The 21,595-nt window shown below is 51.1% G+C and overlaps 1 protein-coding gene across 4 annotated transcripts in view; it reads right to left on the bottom strand.

Moving 5' to 3' along the window:
* The window catches only part of LOC101659557 (core histone macro-H2A.1), a 63,989-nt gene that overhangs the window by 25,583 nt on the left and 16,811 nt on the right, over positions 1–21,595 (bottom strand). For all 4 annotated transcript variants that reach the window (XM_004696622.2, XM_004696624.2, XM_004696623.2 and 1 more), the window contains exons 2-3: positions 12,535–12,641; positions 11,963–12,160 (exon numbers count right to left, since the gene is read on the bottom strand). In XM_004696622.2, the coding sequence (XP_004696679.1) occupies positions 11,963–12,160; positions 12,535–12,641 (305 nt within the window). The remainder of the gene's footprint in view (positions 1–11,962; positions 12,161–12,534; positions 12,642–21,595) is intronic.

The raw sequence follows: 21,595 nt of genomic DNA, 5'->3' as shown, positions 1-21,595 counted from the left end.
GGTATTTTCAATCACCTAATTTGAACAGGGGAGCTGAATAAGACATAAAGGAAGAGAGAAGAAATAAACCTTTGGTTATGGTGCTAGTGAAAGAATTTGTTCTGGAAGAAGTGAAATCAGATCGCTTCAATATTTGGACATACCCTGTTTCCCCGAAAGTAAGACATCTCCCCCAAATAAAACCTACTTACAGTTTTGCCTCTCGTTGAAATATAAGGCATCCCCAGAAAATAAGACCTCCCCCAAAATAAGCCCTCCGCCGAAGCTACCATAACTCTGGACTCTGGACTGTAGCGGCAGGCACCACCGCGCAGCTCACTGTTGGCCGCAGCGCAGCCGGAGCAGTCAGGAAGTGCGAGTAACTGTACCATAGCTTGTTGTTCATGGAAATAATGGTAGTAACAAGGAATTCTTGACACTGTAGGATTCAGTTTGTCTGGTTATGCTGGTTTGTGATGACAACTACTACCGTACTATATACAGGTAATACATTTCCTTTTTTGTTGTTCAACAATAAATGTGTACCGTATTCTTCTTCATGGAAGATTAAGACATCCCCTGAAAATAAGACCCAGAGCATCTTTGGGAGCAAAAATTAATATAAGACACTATCTTATTTCCATGGAAATGGGAGATTTGACAGAAGATCTGTTTGTGTGTCTGTCCATTTACCTTTGCTGAAACTACATCTATGAATGTTGCTGGAGCACAGAGGGCAAAGTTACGAAAACTTCCTAGACAGAGCTAAACACCTTGAGGGAATGAGCCCTGGGCCTGGAGGCTCAGAGCACAGTCTCAGTGGACACCATGGTCAATTGCCATTGACAGTCCACAAAGACAATGTTCTATTTTCTCCTTGGGTGAGTAGCAACTGGGCTTATAAAAACTCGCCAGTGGCCATCTAGGTACAACTATAGGTCTCTCCCAGCCTGGGGAAGAGGAAAGACAATGGGAGACGCATGGGAACAATTAGTCCAATGACAACGGACCGAGTGAGCATCAGCCTCCACTACCTCAAGACCATCAGAAATAGATGGTGCCTGGTGACTCCTAATGGCTACCTTGAAAAGGATCACATTTAAAGGCCCTGGAGAGGAATGTGCAACAAAACTCAAAATCACATGCAAAAATGTCCACTGGTCAGACGATTGGTAGAAGCTCCAAGACGATGGCAGCCCTTGTTGCCCGTTAGGTGTGGAAATGAACTCACCCAGTGACTCACTTTCCAGCCAACACACAGCTCCAAGGGGGCTAACATTCAGCAGTCGTTTGAGATCAAAACGGCAGTGCTTACCCGAGGGCAGAGTTGAGGAGGGTTAAGGAAGGAGGAGGAACCGGAAAAGGAAGCGGAAGCAGCGAGATAGCTGATGGCACTGTGGGGACTGCGATCCAGGACAGGAAGCCAAATGTGCATGAGCTGCTGAATGGGAAGCTAGTCTGTTCTGTACGCCTTCGTCCAATTAAAAGGAAAAGTTCAGAGAGAGAAAAAGTCACTCGGAGGCCAAACTTCACTTTTATGTGACGATTTAAAATGGAAACATTTGTCTACGTTCAGACTATGTAAATATGCTTTCATTAGGGATCTTCAAGTCTGTATGCTTCCTGGGGAAAATATCCATGTTTCAGTGGAAATAAACAAAAGTACTTTGGGGTCATTACTTTCTTGAAACGCCAAGAAGCAGAGCAAGGACCACAGCCGCCCTCATCCGGGAGCTCCACCTCTCTTCCCTTGTTCTGCACTACAACCAGTCCTGGAGAAGAACCCAGGCGGTGACAGCTGGGGAGTCTGGCTGTCTTCCTGGGGACCCCCAGAAGGCAGAGATCAGAGATGCTCTTTGGCCACCTCCCCAGTTCCATTTTGACTAAAGTACAAGTGGGGGAGGGGGGCTCCCAAAGGCCTTCCAGGACCATGGGGTGTGGGTATTGAGAGTAATAAATAATTTCTGGGTTTCCAACTTCCTGTTGTATTAAAATAGACCTGTCTTAAAATGTCCTAGGTAACTCAATGGTTAAGTACTCAGCTACTGACCTACAGAGTGGCAGTTCAAACCCACCCAGCACGGTTAGGATTAGTCAGGAAAGCCCCATGCAATGTTCAGCAGACACATTGTGGGGCTGTGCCGCTGGGTTTACAGGCTAAGTACCTGAGTCTTGGGGGACATCCAGGTCCCCGAGCAAGAGAGTGATCTACATCCCAATTTGGGGAGTAGCGCCTGGGGTCTTAAAAGCTTGTGAGCAGCCATTACGATACAGTCATTGATCTCGTCCCTTCTGAAGCACGGGGCAGTGAAATACACCAGACTTAAGAAACAACTATTGGACAGGACTGATGGCTCACAGGAACTACAGTTTTCCTTAGCCTGAGACCAGAAGAACAGGATGGTGCCCAGCTACAGATACCATCAGCTCTGACCAGAGATGTGACGGAAGGTCTCAGCACAGGAGGAAAATGTAGAACAAAACTTACATTTATGACCATGACTGAATTCGACCTTGCAAGTCTGGCTAGACCAGAGGATGTACACTGGTACAGATGGGAGCTGAGAATCCAGGGAATCCAGGGTGGATGATCCCTACAGGACCAGTGGTGTGAGTGGCGAAACAGGGAGGGTGGAGGGAGAGTGGGTAGGAAGGAGGGAATCGATTACAAGGGACTATATGTGACCTTCTCCCTGGGGGACGGACAACAGAAAAGTGGGTGAGGGGAGATGCCGGGCAGGGCAAGATATGACAAAATAACAATTTATAAACTATCAAGGGCTCATGAGGGAGGGGGGAGCAGGGAGGGAGGGGGGAAATGAGGACCTAATGTCGGGGGTTTAAGTGGAGAGAAAATGTTTTGAGAATGAAGTACAAATGCGCTTTACACAATTGATGTGTGTATGGATTGTGATAAGAGTTCTATGAGCCCCTAATAAAATGTTTTTAAAAAAAACATTTATTTTTCAAAAAGACAAGACAGAACGAAACTGCTAGAAACTAGAGGGACACCCCGAGATTACTGCCCGAAAATATCTTTTTAACCTGGAACTAAAGCCACTCCCAGAGGTCACCTTTCAGCCAAAGAGGCTGGCCTATAAAATAAACAGTGACTCTGAGAACAACCCACTACACATGTCAAGCACGCAACCTCTGCCCCGAAGCAAAGACGAGAAAGCCAGGAGGGGCCAGGACCCGGGAGGGGTGGAAATGGGAAGGGCACTGACACACTGCGGGGACAGCGATCCAGGTCACAGCACGATCCAGGTCACAGCACAAGTTGCATACAAAAGGAACGGCAAACTCACTAGGACAGCAACCACAGAGCTGTTCTGCTCTGGTAGAAGGGTTGCAGGAGCTGGAACGGACTCAGCAGCAACAAACAAGGACGGTCTAAGGCTGTGGTCAGGACTTCGTGGCGCACGGCGCACTTTTCAGAGAGCCTCTCCCACTGCCCGGTGTGCAGGAGGGTGCACTGCCCTGGCTTCCCGCCTTTCTTTGTCTTTCGTATATTTCTGGGAAAGGCAAAACTTTTATTATGCACTGCGGTAGATACATAATCTGGTGTCAATTTGAGGATAAAGAGTGAAAGGGTGAAGTACTGTCAATCAGATCACAGCCAATGAGGCCTCTGTGTGGGCATGGCCTTCTCCTGAGGATTCTGGGAACTCCTGGATTTCCTCCTTGGAGGGAGACTTTCTATCTAATCTATCTTATCTATCTATCTACTCACTCCCTGCGAGACATCCCTGAGGAGAATCCACATGGACCTACCCTGATGCAACCAGAACCCTGGGAGCAAATAAGCCACGTGGAGACCCCTGCCAGCGCTGAGATGCTTACACCACCACTGGATCCACACCCACTGGCCTGTGATCTTGAATTTGGCGTCATTGCATGTGTTACATGAGTCTGAAGAGGCATTTATAGATTGATATCACACATATGGGCTAGTATCGGACTTACGGACTTGATCTGGACTGGGCTGGGCTGTTTTCTCAAGATTCAACTGCTCTTGTATCTAAAGCTCTTTCTTATCCACATGTGAGTGTCTCTGGATTTGTTTCTCTAGTCCACCCGGACTCATGCAGGTAGGGTTAATGTGGTTCACTGGGGACTGTCGGCATTCAGATATGTTGTAGAGTGAGTGCCATGGAAACAAGAGAAGATGCTATTTAAAGGTCTAACCTTTCCCCTTCCACTAATTATTACCCTGCGAGGGGCCATCTCAGATACAACTAGTGGTCTGTACCTTACCACAACAGAGAAAGAAGGAAAGAGAAGACTCAATGGAGAAACTCACCTACAAGGCAAACCGTCTAGATGAGCAGCCACCGTCTCGACCTCTACCTACTGTGAGACCAGGAAAACTAGGTGGTGCCAACCACCCCTGACTACCTACTACCATTCTGTTCAGGGCCACAACAGACAGGTCCGATAGAACGGGAGAAACAGGTGAAGCAGAACCACAAATTACTTCAAGAACAAATGAACAACAACAAAACAAATGTTTTTCTGTATATGAAATTTAGGATAGGTCGATCTATAGAGATAGTAGCTGGGTTAGTTGTTCCTTGGGGATGAGCTGAGGGGACAGGAGGGTGGGGGGAAATGGGGAGCGAATAATGATGAGGACAAGAATGAAGAAAATGGCTTAAAACTGATTGTGGTGATGATTGTATGACTCTTTTTGATGTGAGTGAATTACTGAATTGGATGACATGTGAATTATATGCCAATAAAACGGTTAAAAACAAAACCAAACCCAAAACTGACTTGCACGGGGACTGGCTGAGACGAGCAGATTCCTGAGACTTCTACCCTGAAATCCTCTTCAAACCTTGAACCTCTGAGGCCACCTTACAGATAACATATTGGTGCACCAGACAATGACAGCACCCACAAAAACCATGCAACCCTACAACATCACCAAACCGAGACCCAACTTGAAACCAAGGCGAGAATGCGCAGGGCAGGGACGAGGTGTGTGGACGCACCACGAGCCGAGCGGAGTCCTGAGAATGTGCGTGTGCCCTGAAGACTGTCACCCATGTCAGAGCGATGTGCGCACACCCTGCTGTGTGTAGACCCTCGCTGAAAACACAGTAAGTTATTTCTCTAAATAAAGAAGAACAAAGTACATGACCCCGGAGAGAGGAGCCCATGGAAGCAAGTCAAGAAAGTGGGCTGAGAAAGAATCGATGTGGCCAAGCCTTCCTTTCTCCGGGCACAGACTCAGGGTCCGGCCCCTGCACTCCATGTCCCAGGATCCCAACCCACGTACCGGTGAAGATTTTCAGTTGGAAACGAGGCTAAATTAACAGCAGGGGTGTTTTGACTGGTCAGTTATTTGATTAGCATTTCCCCCAAATTAAAGGAGCGAAGTCTGAAGCTCCAAGGTTTGGATATAAAAGATAACTGTTTCTAAAAAAGTATTTTTCCAAGAAATGCTATACTGGCAGAAATAGATTAAAATTGTCGCTTTTATTTTTCGGATACTTTGATGGTATCTGGTTTAACCAGGGGCTCTCTGAGAAGGGACAGGCAGAATCCATGATAACATGATAAGTTTGAATACAATCTTTTCTGATAGGCTTCCCAGGAACGGAGAGAGGAAAAGGCTGGATTTAAATTTTTTTAAAAATCCTTTTGTGTGTCAGATGTTTCCGATTCTTTATTTCACCCAAACAGAAGAAGTACCCAATTGTGTTAACAGCTGACAGGACATAAAAAACAGACGGAGGGAGTTCACATAGTAGCAAACCAGTGTCGGTTTCCTAATTGCGACAAATGTACTGTGGTTTTAAGCACTTAACAATGGAGAAAAATGGATGAGGGAAATTCAAGAATTCTCTGCACTGTTTTTGCAACTTCTCCATAAGTCTGAAACTATCCTCAAACAAAACATTTATTTTAGAAAGGGCCGGCTTGATGGTGAACAGCTATGTAATTGTTGGCACAGGACCCAGAGTTCAGAAGACTGAGTGATGGTTCTAGAACAAATCTCTTGCATTTCCACTTATATTTTTATGCTAACAAGATTTTCTAGGCACTTATATCTATGTGTATGTAAAAAGATGCTGACTTTGGCTCATTCAAATAATATTCATTTAAAGATATAACAGCTAATTGGCCAAAAAGACAGCCTGTTTCCATCCAAACTATTACAAAACGTGGATATTGAATAAAATTTTACTTTCTCCTTAAAAATTGTCAAAATTTATAAAGCATTGGTCAATTTGACCAAATGCATATTATTACTAAATATGATCATGATCCAATCCTACAGAATTCCTAACATTTGCTCATAATTTGCCCCCCCAAAATTTATATATTATTTTATTGCAAAGATCAATAAAATGCTATGAACACAAAAATGTGCTGCATTATGACAAGTCATGTGGCACATAACAGGAAAACAAAGGTTTGAGAAAGAAAAAATACAACCTTTTCCGCTATTACAAATGAGCTTATTTGCAGATTTTATTATTTTAAAAAACTTTTTATTGCACCCTAGGTGCAGGTTCACAGAGCAGATCATCAGTTTTACATTCGACATTTTGTACACATTGTGTTTGTGGATTTTAAATGAGCTCAAAAGAATGAGCGATAGTCTATCAAATCATCAGAAAATTTAGATTTATGGGATATATTTAAATGAGTGATGAAATATTTGTTTGCAAATATGGATTTTAAACATGAAATATTTTATTTGTAAATATGAAGGTTTTAAATACAGAGATTTCCTTTTGCATATGAAACAACAGGGTTTAAAGGCAGTGGTTCTCAATCTGTGGGTCGCGACCCCTTTGGGGGTCAAATAACCCTTTCACAAGGGTCCCCCGATTCATAACAGAAGCAAAATGACAGTTACGAGGGGGGTTACCACGACCTGAGGAACTGTATGAAAGGGTAGCAGCATTAGGAAGGTTGAGAACCACTAGTGTAAGAAAAAGGACACAGTCATTATGCTTTGAAAGTATGTCCCTAAAAAAAAAAAAAAAGAAAGAAAGTATGTCCCTAGCTAATGTCCTTTCCTTCACGAAACACTGATAGCGAGAATCTTTTCGTTGGATGCAAAATAGAGGAAACAGGCAACCTCAAAATTCCTTTTACGACTCGACTCGCACACTCCAGTGTTCTCCTGCGCATCCAGAGTCGTCTGAGGGTAGGAAACAGTGAGGTCACAGCCAGCCAGCAACCACAGAGGAATCTGTAGCACTGAGTTCCCAGAAGGCTTATCTGAAGCCATTAACCCAAGTTTAACTGCACCTGGTCTCTTGGCTCTGCTGTTTGAACTACTTGAAATTTCATTAAAAGGCCAGCAAAGTTTTGTAAGGATGGCAGCTTTTCAAAAGAACCAATCACTTACCAAAACATTAATCACTTGATTTTCAGTGGAAATATTTCTCATAAGAGAGAGAGGTCCTTGGCCAACAATGGCCTCAGTGATGTTTGCCAGGCGGTGAGAAACAAGAGTGTTTCCACTGGATTTTCTTGTGGGGTGCAGTAGGGTTGGTGTTAGAAAAATCCTAAGGTGAAATCGTTTTTTACACCCATTTTTGACAAAAATTCTCTTCTCAGGGATCGTCAAAACATAATCCTAAGTAAGCATTCTGAGAAGGGAAGATTTCAGCAGTTCTTATTTTCCTGAGACGGGAATGGTGGACAGTTAAATGCCCTGCTGGGAGGGCCCAGCACGCCCGTGCCCCAGGCCTCTCTGCCAGGAGCTCTTTTCTCTCACTCACGTAGGACTGGAAGCCGACCACCCTTTCAGGTCTCTATTCAAACGTCACCTTACCAGGGACGCCTCACCTGCCCACCGCATCACACTATGCCTTTTCATCCACGTTAACTCTGCCCTAGCACCTACTCTCAACACCTGGGAGGACAGTGCAGGACCAGGCAGCGTCTCCTTCTGCTGTGCAGTCGTCCTTCTACACCAGCCTTGCTATCAAACATAGGTGATTGCGATCCTGATTAAGCTCAATCACACTTGATACTTGGTCAGTTGATGGTCTTCTAGACCAGTGGTCCTCAACCTTCCTAATGCCTCGACCCTTTAACACTTCCTCATGTGGTGGTGACCCACAACCATAAAATTATTTTCGTTGCTACTTCATAAGTGTAATTTTACTACTGTTATGAATCATAACGTAAATATCTGATATGCAGGATGTATTAGGAAAGAGTCGTTTGACCCCCAAGGGGGTCGCGACCCACAGGTTGAGATCTACTGCTAGACCTGACCTGAATTTGTTCTGGTGCAAGGATCTCTTGCTTGTTCCGCGACAAAAATTTCTTCCCTGGCTTTTAAAATACGGATGGTGGTCTTTTCTTTCCTACTCATTGTGTGTATTTTTAGCTTTATACGACTGTTTTTTCCCTACCACTTTATCCTGGTTTTGCTCTTTATTGTTTCTGTTGGGTCTACCAGTTTGCAAAGCACAGAAGGAGTGCACGCACGGAGATACTAACCAATGCAAGGGTTGATCAGGTGTGGCTGGAGGGGTGGAGGGAGATGGGGAGGGAGGGGGATTTCGGGAATCAACAATGAAGGCAGGAGGGGGAGGGCCGCACACTAGAACTGAATGTGATTGCACAACTAATTTTAAAGATAATTTAATCATGGGGGGGTGGGCACGTTCTGAAATTGATTGTGGTAATAATTGTACAATTCTTCTTGATAAAATTGAATGATTGAATTGTACGATATGTGGGTTACGTGCCAATAAAACTGTAAAAAGAAAGAGAGCAATAGCCTTCAAAATTAGAGAAGCTATGTCCTCCGCCTTGGTAAGGTCACTGTGAGGCACGTATCCTGTAGGCATACTGGTACGTGGACACAGAGGCCCGCATCACAAGGGCAGGTGGATCACTCTGGCAGGGTCTGTCACAGCAAATACTAGAAAAACACTCTACACCTCCTTTGCAGAGGACGAGACTACACCACATGACACGACGTGTGATACTGGTAACTCCGGCCACCCCGGGAAACACCAGGGCACGGCGGGGAAACTGACGAGAGGAAGAGCGGCAGTTAGCGTTCTTGGGCCAGACACTGGTCTAAGGACTTTACACCAACTCTCCTGCCAGCCGCCCAGCCACCCTCTGCTATACGGTGGTTGTGCAGATAAGGATGGGGCGCCAGAGAAGCTAAGCAGCTTACTAAGATCATCCAGACCTAGCAAATGTAGAAGTGAAATACCAGCCAGGTGCGTGAACCCTGGAGCTTGAACCCTCAACCACAATGCTTTGCTGTGAAGCCAGTACATAATGTGGCATGTGCTATTTTGAAATATCAAAGCAGGTGAAGTGGGGGAAGAATCTGCGTAACATAGGATTTGATATGCACGAAAAGCTACATACCCCCAACGGAAGTACAGAGAATGCCCCAGGGGAAGTGTAGGGAGGGTGGGCTGCTGTTTTAGCACAAATTCTTTTGTACTGTCTAATCATGCGCCCTGTGTAATAACGCTCGGTGCACACAGCCCTGGAGAGACAATGGTTTGAAAACTGTAATGGACCCCATCCCTTTAAGGGGGGAGGGGAGACTAAGGCACAGAGCTGGAAAACAGACTTGCCTGAAGCCACCCAAGTAGGAAGGAGGAGCCCAAGGGCCCTGGCCAGGGCTCTGGGCTCCGGGTTCCATAGCCTCCTCTAACCATTCCCACTGCAAGCTGACTCAGCTGTCACAACTGGAGAGTTTCAAAACCTTCAGATTACATAGAATTGGGGGAAATTATGATTTGGAATTCAAGTGTTGACACTTGAAAAATACCAACTCCCTTTCCCTCCAAGTGCTTGAGCATGTGAGGAAGGCTCTCTGGGCACGCCCCCGGAAAGCACACGCCACGCAGCCCTGGAGACGCAGGCTTCTCCGCTGTTTCTGGGAGCTGACACCACAATTTACATTAAACAAATGTTTTGAAAATTAGCTGTTCACGGTTCCAATTTCAGCTCCCCCCAGGGTTTAATGTTCGCCAAATACTGGTACAGTAAGCAGACAATGTGCTTTATTGTGCGGAAGAAAACCAGACCAGCAGAACAGACCCCTGCTTTTGTAATCAAGGGAAAAGTTGAGAGTTGGAGTGGTTATTGGCATATGGTTATTAGAAACCCCAAGTTCCACATATAACTACTAGGAGCTCCACGCACGCACACACAAAATCACCTATATGTCAAGTCCAAAACGAATGAAAAAGAATTCCTGCTGTCTGGTAAGTTGGAAAGTTCAGGGAGGCAAAACTACTAGGGGCAGGCCAGAGGAAACAGGGGACAAGAAAGGTTCAAACGAGGTCTGCCGAGCAGACGGGGGTCTGCTTGAAGGAGGGCAGCAGCCCAGGCCCAGGCCAGAGCAGGGGCTGAGCCAGGCCAGTCACCCTGCCCCAGCTGGTCCCCAGCACTGGGAGCAGAGGCCCCCCTGCAGGCAGCCATGTCCCACAGGCCCATTTTCAAGAACTGATGGCTTTGGCATCTTTTTTCACATTTAAAAAAGGGTCTCACAGCCTTCCTGCGCCGCCCTCTTCCCCCATGGCAAATGCTGAAAGGGGAGAAGAAACTGCTCAAACTGCTCATTTTACAGCTAGCGGGGGTGAGGAAGGGAGTGGGCTGGTGAGCTCTGTGGAGGGTGGTCGTCTGGACATAACTGGCAGGGGTTCCTCAGCACCGGGTTTCCCCACACGAAGCTGGGGGTGCTTTTAGGTAGAAGGGGATTTCAGCTGTTCTTTTAGAGACATGTTTGTTTGCACCCAGAAGGCAAAGGAATCCCGCTGTTTTCAACTCAGAGAAAGGGCCCCAACGAGTGTGGTGGGGAGAAGAGGGTCAGGGGAAAAGTAGGGCTCCCCTATGGGGAGCAGGGGGTTGGGGGAAGAGGAGCAGCTGGCCTGAGGCGGGCCTGGCCTTGGGAGCCCTCTGGCAGAGGGGAGCAGGCAAAGGGCCTGCTGAGTCTGGTCCATGCTCCCTCTTCAGGTCCTGATGAGAGGCTGTGGGCTCCCGTTAGCAAGAACCTCACGACCCAGATTACTCGATCCTGTAAGGAATTTCCCAGGACAGCAGAGTGGTTTCCTAGACATGAGGGAGGTCACCTTTTGCAGCAGGCCAGCAGCAGGACACGTTGGGGGCGTTTTACTAAGACTGAGACCGGGCCATCACGGGGCCAGCCCTTGTTTGTTCATGTGGCCTAAAGGCGCTGTGGACAGCTGATGGGCTAGAGACCAGCACGGGAGGAGCAGAGAAACCGTGTTCCTGTTGCCTTGTCGTCATCAGCTCATGCTCAGACAGGTGAGGACAACTGCCCACCCCCAGGCCTGGGCCTGCTGAGTGGGCTGCTTGCTGCTCCCCATGCTTAAGGGACAGGACCCAGGAGTGGCTGGCCTTCTCCAGACAGGATGACCCAAGGTCACAGTGCTGAGTTTCATCAACCACAAAATAGACCAGAACCTAATCTGTGGACCCAACAGAGCCCAGCAAGCGGAGCCTGAAGAATATACCTGTTCTCCTCAATCGATAGAGGCGACCTTTCAACATCGTAGACTGCCTAGGCCAGCTCTGCTGAAACATGCTCCAAGGGGCCACGTAGTCATGGCAACTCAAAGCCAGTGGGCAGCCAGTGCCTCTGGGCAGGGCTGGAGGGCTGTTCCTCAGCACAGGGACGCTCCCATACACACAGGTCCTTCCCACAATTCGTGCATCTCCCTAGAAGGCCAGGCGTGGGTCTTCCCAGCCTAGGGCTATCTGCCACAGTGCCCTCCCCGGCCCCCAGTGCCTGCCCTTTCTCCTGGCCTTCAGGATGCCAGTCTTCCAACTGTGTGCACACGAGGACTCTCTGCCGATTCTGGCCACTTGAGCTGGACTAACCTAGGTCACCAGCTCCCATACCTACCTCTCCTCTAGACGCCTCCTCCGTCAGCAGGGGACCCTGCCTGATCCCTTCTAGACATTCCTCCCAGCCCTGCTCCACACGCCCCTGTTCACCACGTACCTTGGATTTCCGGGCCCCCTTTTTGCCTCCTGCTTTCTTAGACACGGGTTTCTTCTGGGATGGAGACTTGGCCTTTTTGGCTGGAGGTGGCGTGATGATGGCTTCCAATTTCCCTTTGGATCCTCGCTTCTTGGCTAGCAGCTCGGGGTGGATGTTTGGCAACACCCCCCCACTGGCTATGGTGACTCCCTTCAGCAGCTGGTGAGAAAGCCAAGGGAGCCGATGGTGAGTGGGACCTGACCTTCAAGAAGCCAGCCCTGCCCACCCACAGGCTTGCTTTTGGTGGCACCAGCTCCTTTCTCCAGGGCAGCCATGGGGTGCTGGGGCGCCCCAGGCTCACTGCAGAAGGATCAAGTTTGTGGAACGCTCACTCACATAGAGTTTAGGTAACATCTTTCCTCCAGGAAGAGCCAAATACCTAGTTTCTCCCCATATACACATAACCCCAAGTCTTGAGGTAAAACTACCATAATTTGGGGCCTGGGAAGTCCCAAGTCTGGCTTCCACCTTTGGTAGTCAACCAAACACCAACCTCTCTGGGCAGACAGATAGGTGGATGGGAGGACGCATACCTGATTCAGCTCTTCGTCATTGGCCACTGCCAGCAGGATGTGCCGCGGGGTGACCCGGCCCTTCTTGTTGTCTCTTGCCGCATTGCCAGCCAGCTCTAGGATCTCCGCTGTAAGGAGAGCAAGATATGGTCCCGTGAGAACATAGGGGACACACACATCCTGGTGGCTCTGGGGACGGTTCACAAATCAGCCTAGTGGGAAGCGGTACATGGGTGCTTATGGCAGTTCCCTGGGCTGAATCACAGAGGTGCTGGGTAACAGAGTTGAATCAGAACAGATCCAAGACACCCATGGGTCCAGCCCCTTGATTTTGGAGATGGAGAGACTGAGGCTGAAGGAGGAAAGGAGGCCATGAAGCAAATGGCCCAGCTGAGACTTGAGGCTAGATTGCAGTCTCCAAGAACAGGGCTGCTTGCAGATGTCACCAGGGCCAGCTCTGCAGAGTCCTGGGCAAAACGTGCCCCACAGTGTGGTCCTAAGTGTGGCATTCTGAGCAATGGGTCACGGGCTTACAGGCTTGAAGGCCTGTTCCTGCAAGGGATCTGTGCCAGATGCCTGTCTGTGATGCCTTTCCTGTTGGGCCAAAAGCGTTTACCCTGTTCTGCATTATGTTGTGGGAGCCCTGGTGGCATCGTGGCCATGCTGCCAACCACAGGTCAGCAGTTCGAAACCACCAGCCTCCGCAGGACAAAGATGAGGCTTTTGTTTTGTATATTTTTGCCACAATAAGAAAAAAAAAACACATGAATAACAATAAGTACAAGGGAAAAGAATATGTTCTAGCGTTAAAAAGAAACAAGAAAAAGCGCTACCATCTCGGAAACCCATAGGGGCAGTTCTAACCTGTTCTATAGGGTACCCTTGAATCAGAATTGACTCTCCATGGCATTGAGTTTAGGGTCTGTTTGTTTTGTTGGTTATTTGGCTTTATTTTATGTTGTAAATATTAGGTTCCTCCAGCAGAGAAATCAATATGCAATAACAAAGAAGAACCTGTTGGCGACCTAAGAGTCAGGGATCTGAGATTCACGAAGTGCCCTGGCCTACATTCTGAAGCAGCTATGAAGCTACGAACAGCTGGACCCAATGCAGCAACTGCTGTGTGCATCAGAGCTGGCCCTGCAGACTCTCCTACTGGCAGGGCCGGGTGCTGTGTGCGTCAGACAGCAGGCTTCCCCTCCTCAGTCCAATGTAAGCTGTTGGCCAGTTCCTGTCGTGTACAGCCAGCCCCTGTGACAGGAGAAGTACCTACAGGGTTTCCTGGGCTGCAGTCTGCTCAGGAGCAGATGGCCAGGGCAGGCTCTCAGGGAGCTGATGGGGGGGGGGGGGGGGTTTCCGACCCCCCACCTTGAGATTAGCAGCCCCGCACTGAGCCATGATGACTCCACAGTGCCAACGCAGGGATTCATTGACTCAGCTACCATCACCTGCTAACGCACGCAGTTCCCAGAGGTTAAGCCCTCAGCCACGCAGGGCACAGGAAGAAGATATGACCATCGGCTTCCAGGACAACGTGTAGTCTGGGACTCCCTAGGGGCAGTGCTACTCTGCAGAGTCAGAATGGATTTGACAGTGGTGGGCTTGGGGTTTGGTTTGAATGACACATAAGACCCCGCCCTCACGCACCAGGTGCCCGGACCAGCAGGGAGCCCACAGCAGGACTATACTTGCTGGGGCTCAGAGGACACAAGGTCATCCACGTTGGAGGGCACTGAGTGAGGCCCAAGTGAGAGGAAAGTGAAACAGTATTTCAATGGGGCAGGTAAGGATAGGGGCTCCTGCTTCTTCACCTAACTGCCTCCGCAGGGCTGGCCCTGCCCCAGCGCAGAACCGTTCAGGTGAGCTGTGGTTGGGAAGAGGCCTTCCCAAGTCATGAATGCGATCACTGACTGGTCCTGGTTGTGTGCCCCAATGCCCATCAGGACACACCGTCTCTTCCTGAGAGAGAACTGTGCAGGGACAAACAGACCCCGGATGCTGCCTGACCAGCCCACATTCTCAAAGCAAGCAGCATACCACACAGCTGTGGCCCGGGCCCCAGAGCAAGAGTCTGAGCCCCAGGGTGTCCACAGCTGTCCTGGGTTTGGGAACCCATGCTGCAGGAGGGAGCAGGACACACTGCCGCCTCTCCTGCCACTCTGAGGCCACAGGGAAGCATAAGACTCTTTGTTTACAAGGAGGAACAACAAAAGTCCATGGGAAAAAAAACTCCATTGCCTTTCAGTTCTATTTTTCCATGAACTTTTGCAAGCTCCCTCGTGCAACAGCAGGCTTTGCTAGGATGTGCTTAAGAATGCTTCACCTGCTCGTTTCAGACAGACAGACCAGCAGAACATGAACTGCTTATAGACAGGCAGAGACAACAGGAACACACCTAGCCCCATCAGTGGAGACCTGCTCTGCTAAGTGCAAGCCCACACTTTTGGGTAAGAAATCTGTTTGAAATGGCAGTTCTTAGTGTTTTGTTCAGGAAGCAGAGGAGCCTCCTCTTCCTGCCCAGGGTGTGGGCGACAGGTTCCCCATGAGAAGGCCTAGCAGCCGGTGGAGGAGGGGGTTGAGAGCACCTTTTCATTTTCTGCAGGGCTACCCCAGCTTTTTTTTTAACATGGAAAGTAGTGGTGAAGGAGGCAGACCCTTGGAGTACAGGGCCCCTAAACTCTGAGTGTGTGCATCCCTGACACGAATGAGGGGCAGGGCGTGCGGGCAACAAGAAGATAAAGTGGTGAAGTGACAGGTTAGTCCTCTTGACGAGCATCTGCACACCTGCCCCCGCAGGGCCTAGGGGAGTTCACCTGACTCCCAAGAGCTTTTCCCCTAGCTTTCACTGGGTGGCACAACTTCAGCAGCCTCAGTTTCTCCACGTGGGGAATTCCCAGCACTGTGATCACTCACTTCAAATCCCCTTCAGCTTCTAGGACGCGAAACTGGATCCACCTGGAAGTGGCGATGCCGGGTCTGGCATGGCAGTGCCGGGTCTGGGGAGATGGGTGCAGAGACTGAGCTGGGGTGGGGGGTGCCAGCTCCTTGATGCCTATCAGTGCACCTCCGATCTGCTGAGACCTAGATAATGCCTGTCCCTCGCTTTCCCACCCTGCCTCTCAAGAAGGAGGCCTCCTCGGTGCCCTGCCCCCAGGGAGGGTGCTATGTCAATGTCAAGTCAGGATAACAAAGAAGGGCCAGGAGTCGCACTTCAGCTCGCTGAAGGAGAGCTTTATCTGCGGTTTACACTGGCAGCGTTTCTTCCAGATGGATAGTTACCATAGCAACCGCACCGTCCAGGGACAACACACAAGACTGAGCACCTCCGAGACACACCTTTATGAGAAAGGAGTCCCAGGCTGCACCCGGCTCCTCCCTGCGCTGCAGCAGGCAGAGGGCAGGCCGTTTCCCAACAGCCTGGCAAGATGCGGGTCCCACTCTGGCCGCTGACCAAAGCAGGAGCCCAGAACAGGGATTCCGGCCTGCCTTTCCCCCTCCTCCTCCTCTGGGCTTTAGAAACAGCAGTTGGGAAAAGAGGGCTGCCTGCCTCATAGGACACAAAGTGGCAGCAATCAATCGGGCAAGAGGCAACACTTCCCACCTGCTCCCCAGGGAGTGTTGGGTGAGGTGGGCGTGTTGGGTGACTGACTGCTCAGGAATTAGGGCAGGGCACACAGCGATACCAGAGATTTCCCGATCCGGCTCTCTGAGTCAATGACTCTGGGCCTTGCCAATGGTGTCTGCTCCCTCCCGAGGCAGAGCACCCAGGGAGATCCGGGCTCGGGGCTGGACCTCCATCCCTGGCCGCTCCAGCCCCGGACAGCCTGATGGCCCCACATCACCTGACCAGCCAGCCCCACAGGAACCCCGGGGCCTCGGCAAAGGAGCACTGCCTGAGTTAAACCAGGGAGGCTTCCTACCCCTGTAAAGAGGTCCAGCCTCGGAAACCTCGGGGGAGTCTGCCCTGTCCTCTGAGGAGTGTGGTTTCGTTTGAAGCTGTGGCCATTGCCTCAGCTTGCATGGAGGCTGCGCCTTCATACAAGAGTGGTTTTCCTGAATTTAATTCATGTTGGACGAGTCTCAGAGACGCCCTGGGGCAGTTCCATCCTGCCTTCCAGGGTGGCTATGCGTCGGCACCGACGCCACAGCAGGGAGTTCTGAGCAGCTCTTTGAAACGTCCGCCCACACAGGCACACCTTGGCAAGCTGCATCGACTCCTACTGCAGAGAAGTGAGGTCCACCGTGGTTTGGGTTTCCCGGTGCAGATAAAAGCGATGCTTGCACAACAGTCAGTCTATTGCATGTGCGATCGCATTAGGAGAAAGGGTGACATGGTGAGAAGGATCCGGTGAGGCGCAGCGCCCACAGCACGAGCAAGGCCTGTCGCTGTCTTTGGTGAGAAGGCCTTTCGAGGAGAGCCAGGAAGGCTCGACCCACAGACGCAAACTGCCCTCGGAGGGAGTGCTCAGGAGGCACAGCCCTGGAGGTGGTGACCACAGCAACGAGCTCCGTAAGGAACCCGGGGAAAGAACAATCAGGAGGAGAAGAAAGAGGACCCCTAATGGGGCTCACCACTCCCTACAGCCAGGGCTTCTTGGCCAAGGGCAGTCTGATTTCTGTTACTGCCAGCCCCTAATGCTGGGCTGGTGTGGAAGTGGCAAGCACTTGGGGGTCAGCTCTGGAGAGGCCTGGAGCATGACAAGGCTCCCATGATAAACCTTGCAGAGGGGGCACGCTGAATGACAAGTGACAAAGGCCAGCTTATTAGCTGTTTTTTGTTGTTGTTGTTTTAAAGTTTCATTTGCAAAACACCCAAGGTGTCTGGCTCCCAATCCTGGCTGGGGCCAGTCTTGGGCGACTGGGAAGCTGCTGGCTCCTCAGTTCTGAGTGGCCTGACCAGCAGAGCCACCTCCCTCTCTCCTCAGAGGAGCAAGCACCACAGATGCACCCCTGGGCCAAGTGCTCCCCAGACTCATTGAACCTGCTCTTTTCAGGGCCACTTGACTTGATCCCCACAGCCCAGAGGGATGGCCCCAGTCCTGGCCTCTGCTATCTATAGAACAGCTGTCTGAATGAGAACCCCTTCCACCGGTCTACTTTTCAAGTTCACCCAAAGACCAAAGGCTTGGGGTCTCCCCACCCCCCATACGTCTGGAACGAAACCATTCTGCTGTATTGAAGCATTTTGCCGATCTGCCTTTAGGGAGATGAAGTCATGGTTACAGAATTAGACTCCTAACAGCTAACAGGTGACATGCTGAGGCTAAGCCAAACTCTAAACACAAGCCTTGCACCAGGAACGAGCCGGGGGTTTTTAGAGGGCTGTTTGAAGCATCTCATCTAACCAAAGAAATATTGAAAATAACAACCAGAAATCAAAGAAAAGCACATGTTCACGTAATCCCGAGGAGAAAACAGATATCTGCTACACAGCCAACAACAGGACAAGGAAACTGTTTATTGTGGTCCTTTCCATTCATCATCCTCCCATCGGCGGTTCATTGAGTTCAGGACCGCTTTACACCATTCCGGAAGGCCTTAACCCAATCAACCCCAATCGCAGGTGACTGCGGAGCATTTCCTGCGTCCTGACCACACCACCGCCGCCTCCAATTCCCTCCGAGCCGGGAGTGTTTGCAGCCACATCGCACAATCCACCTCCTCACAGCCCACCTTTCGAGGGGATGAGTGGCAGGGGCTGACGCCTGCTGAGCCACCAACCCAGAGTTCCGGGGTCTCTCTCATGGGCCCCAGAAAAGCTCTCCCATCTGTCCAGCTCTGGGACACTTCACAAAAACCAGGGACTCCGAGGAGAAAATAACACCTGTAACACGACTGCAGGTAGTATTTTATGTGCAAGATAGAAGGTATCGTATACGAATGAGCCAGCCAGGGGCTTCTCCACACGTGTCCCTTTCCCCAAAGAGCACCTTCTGCAGGAGCCGGGAGGGCTCGGAAGGCATGCTCTGGACGGAGTCCTGCCTTCCCCACAAAGGCAACCAGGAAGTGGGGAACGCAGCAGCAGGAGTCTCCACGGCAGGCTGCAGAGCCGGGTCTCAAAGTACAAGCAAGTCATTGTACGCTGATCCCTAACAAATAAGGCCACCTACTCCGGGCCAGCATGGCCTCCACCTAACCCAGCCCAGGGCTTGAGTGCCCTCCCAGAAGCAAAGCCCCCTCCTTCGTCCAGGCCAGCCCCAGACCTCCGGCCTGGTACGCTCCCGGCCTACATCTTCAGTGGAGGGCAGTAGCCATGGACAGCGCTGTGGTCAGCGAGCCCAGGCTGGCGGCACTTGGCCAAGACACATCTGTGCTTAAGTGACCCATTCATCAAGACGGCCACACTGGCTTGTGAGAACGGCTACGGCCACCTCTCTGCCATCCAGTCACTTCTGACTCATTGTGACCTTATTCGGCAGGGGAGAAGTGGCCCTGTGGGCTTCTGAGGCTGTAACTCTTTACAGGAGTAGAAGGCCTGTCTTATTCCCAGGGCTCCGCTGGTGGGTTCCAGCAGCTGACCTAGAGCTAGCAGCCCCGCGTGTACCCCACTATGCCACTGCCAGCACTCTGTAAACATAAGCTACTATGACTGGGGCTGGGAATTCCTGCAGGGGTGACACTGTAAAGGCTGGGGATTCGAATCCCTCGGGGGGCAGGGCTGGTGACCTGCTTCTGAAAGGTCACAGCCTTGAAACCCTACAGAGCCAAGTTCTACTCTGACTCACGGAGTCGCTCTGAGCAGGGATTGGCTGAATGACCAGTTTTCGTCCTGATTCCTGAGATTACCACTACGGCTTGTTTTTCAGGTCAAAAGCCCCGGCAGGCTCGCTTTCTAGGGAAGGAGAAACCTAGCTTCTTATCTTCAGTTTCTACTACTGGATGGATGGATGGATGGATGGATGGATGGATGGATGGATGGATGGACGGACAGACTGATTTGAGAACCAGGAGGAGGAAAGCTATAGAAAACCTGGTGCTTCCTCCCCCGATAGTTTATTCCTTGCTGTTACACTTAACAGTTTACACATGTTTGAAAAACGCACTTGAACCCGATTAACCTCGGTGCTGCCAGAGCTGCCTTGATGGAACACAGCACCCAGGGCGGCCCCACAGGGCGTCTCTGCCTTGAGAAGAGGTCTGGGCCTTTGTCTGAGCTCAGCTGGGTATGCCACGACAGGCGCAGAGCAGGGTGGTCAGCCGCCGCGGCAGCTTGGCCCTGGGCCGGTTTGGGTGCTGGGAAGGCCCAGCAGGACCTGGTAAGACCCACCACCTGCGCTAGCAGCTGGGCGGGGCCCCTGCCCCACCCCCACCCGAGTCACTTGCTTTCAAGTCCTCCTCAGGGATTTACGAGGAAATGGTTAATACGTATGTTTGCTTTCCCAGGGCAAATCACTGCCATGCATTCTTCATTCATCTCAGGAAGGGGTGCGCAATCCAGACATGCCTGCTGTGGCGAAGTGGTCTGAAGAGCATAATGCAAAGGGGAAGCTCACCTAGAAGCGCCCGATGTGGTGCCACCCACCAGATGGGCTTCTGAGGGGAGGGGCAAGGAGCAGAGCAGGGTGTGTGTGTGTGCAGCTGGGAACTCCTCCAGGGAGACTTTCTGCTGGAGTCTCTTCTGCACTATTTGAATGTCCTGGGTGCGCCTACTATCTTTTCACCGTGAGCGGAAGGAAAACACCAAACATGGGTGTGGGGGGGAAGGGGGGGTGTCCCCTGGGGGGCGGGGCGTGTCCCCGACAGCACACTGCTGCCCTTCCTCAGGGACGGCCTGTCCCAGTAGGCCCAATCCTGCTCTGCACAAGAACTGTCTGGAGGTAGGAAACGTTTTAGCCTCTCTTGGTGGTTGTAGTGCAACCGGAGTGTGTTGCACGAGGGGAAGGCCCCACAGAGACCCCACCCTGTCCGCCAGGTGGGCGTCCAATGCTGAGAGCCGCTCGCTGCTCCGGGGATTTTCCTAAGCAAAGCCTCTGAAGAGTCTGCTCAAGGCTCAGTCTCACCTCCAGCCCCGCAGCAGCACAACGGACAATATGGTCTCCCCCAGCCCGACTGAGCAGCGCTCACCTGGATGCGAGGCTCGCTGTGTGTCCTCCCACAGTGCTCTGCTTCTCCCCTAGGGTCCCGAGTGTCCTGCTGTTGCTATGACCACACTGCCCTGCCCTTCCACCCACCACCACCTCTGCCGCTCACAACTACCTCCTGGCCTGCTTCCCTCCCACCTACACACATCTGTCGGTCCCCAAGACCCATGCTCTGCAGGCTCCCTCTCCTCCCTGTCCCAGCAGGCCACAGCAACGCCTCTGGCCTTTGCAGGACCGGTTGTAACTACCTTAAAGCCTTCCCCTCCCAGGAGTCCATGTTTCCCGGGAGGCAGGAGCCAGCCTGGGAGGTGGGCAGGTCCCGGATCCTTCTGAGTGGACTGCAGGCTGACTCAAGACTGCACAGAAGTGCAATATGGACTGCGTGCTCCGGGGGTCCAGTCCCGTTTTCATCGATAACGCTTAAGCCCAGTAAGGGGTGTGCAGGAACTATTGGGTTACCTTGGACACCTTCTTCAAGCTCTTTGAGCCCTCATTTGCTCCCAAGCGCAGCAGGTGTGTGGGGATTCCGGGAGCTGCCTACTGGAGGGGCTGCGCTCGGCAGGTGCCTGGCAAACAGGAAGTCCTTGTCCAAGGCCGATGTTTTCTAACTCTTCTAACAGCTTCACCTTTGCCCACAAGTCGCTTTACAACAACCCATACCTGCCTGCGGCCTGAGGTGCGGGAGTGGGGAGAGCCAGAGAAAGGGCACTGCCCAGGGGAAGGACCCTCTGGTCTGAAGGAAGGGCAGACACTGACTTTCCACAGCCAATATCCAGGGCACAGAGGCAACCACTAAACCAGTCACGGAGCAAGAGCCACCCCAGGCTCCGGTGACCCCAAGAAACAGCCATCACAATACCGATGGCAACAGAGGCCCGGAGCACCGCCATTTCCACAAGCTCTGGGTTTCGACATGGCTCCCACAGCTCTGTGGGAGAGAAACCAGAATTCTGGCAGGTGCTAGGCCTTCTATGTAGGCCCAGAATATCCCCACAGACACA

This window comes from Echinops telfairi, unplaced genomic scaffold, assembly GCF_000313985.2.
Source record: "Echinops telfairi isolate 266 unplaced genomic scaffold, ASM31398v2 ScPeMD7_7469;HRSCAF=8507_1, whole genome shotgun sequence".
Lineage (NCBI taxonomy): Eukaryota > Metazoa > Chordata > Mammalia > Afrosoricida > Tenrecidae > Echinops > Echinops telfairi.
This window is presented reverse-complemented; position numbering and strand designations above follow the sequence as displayed.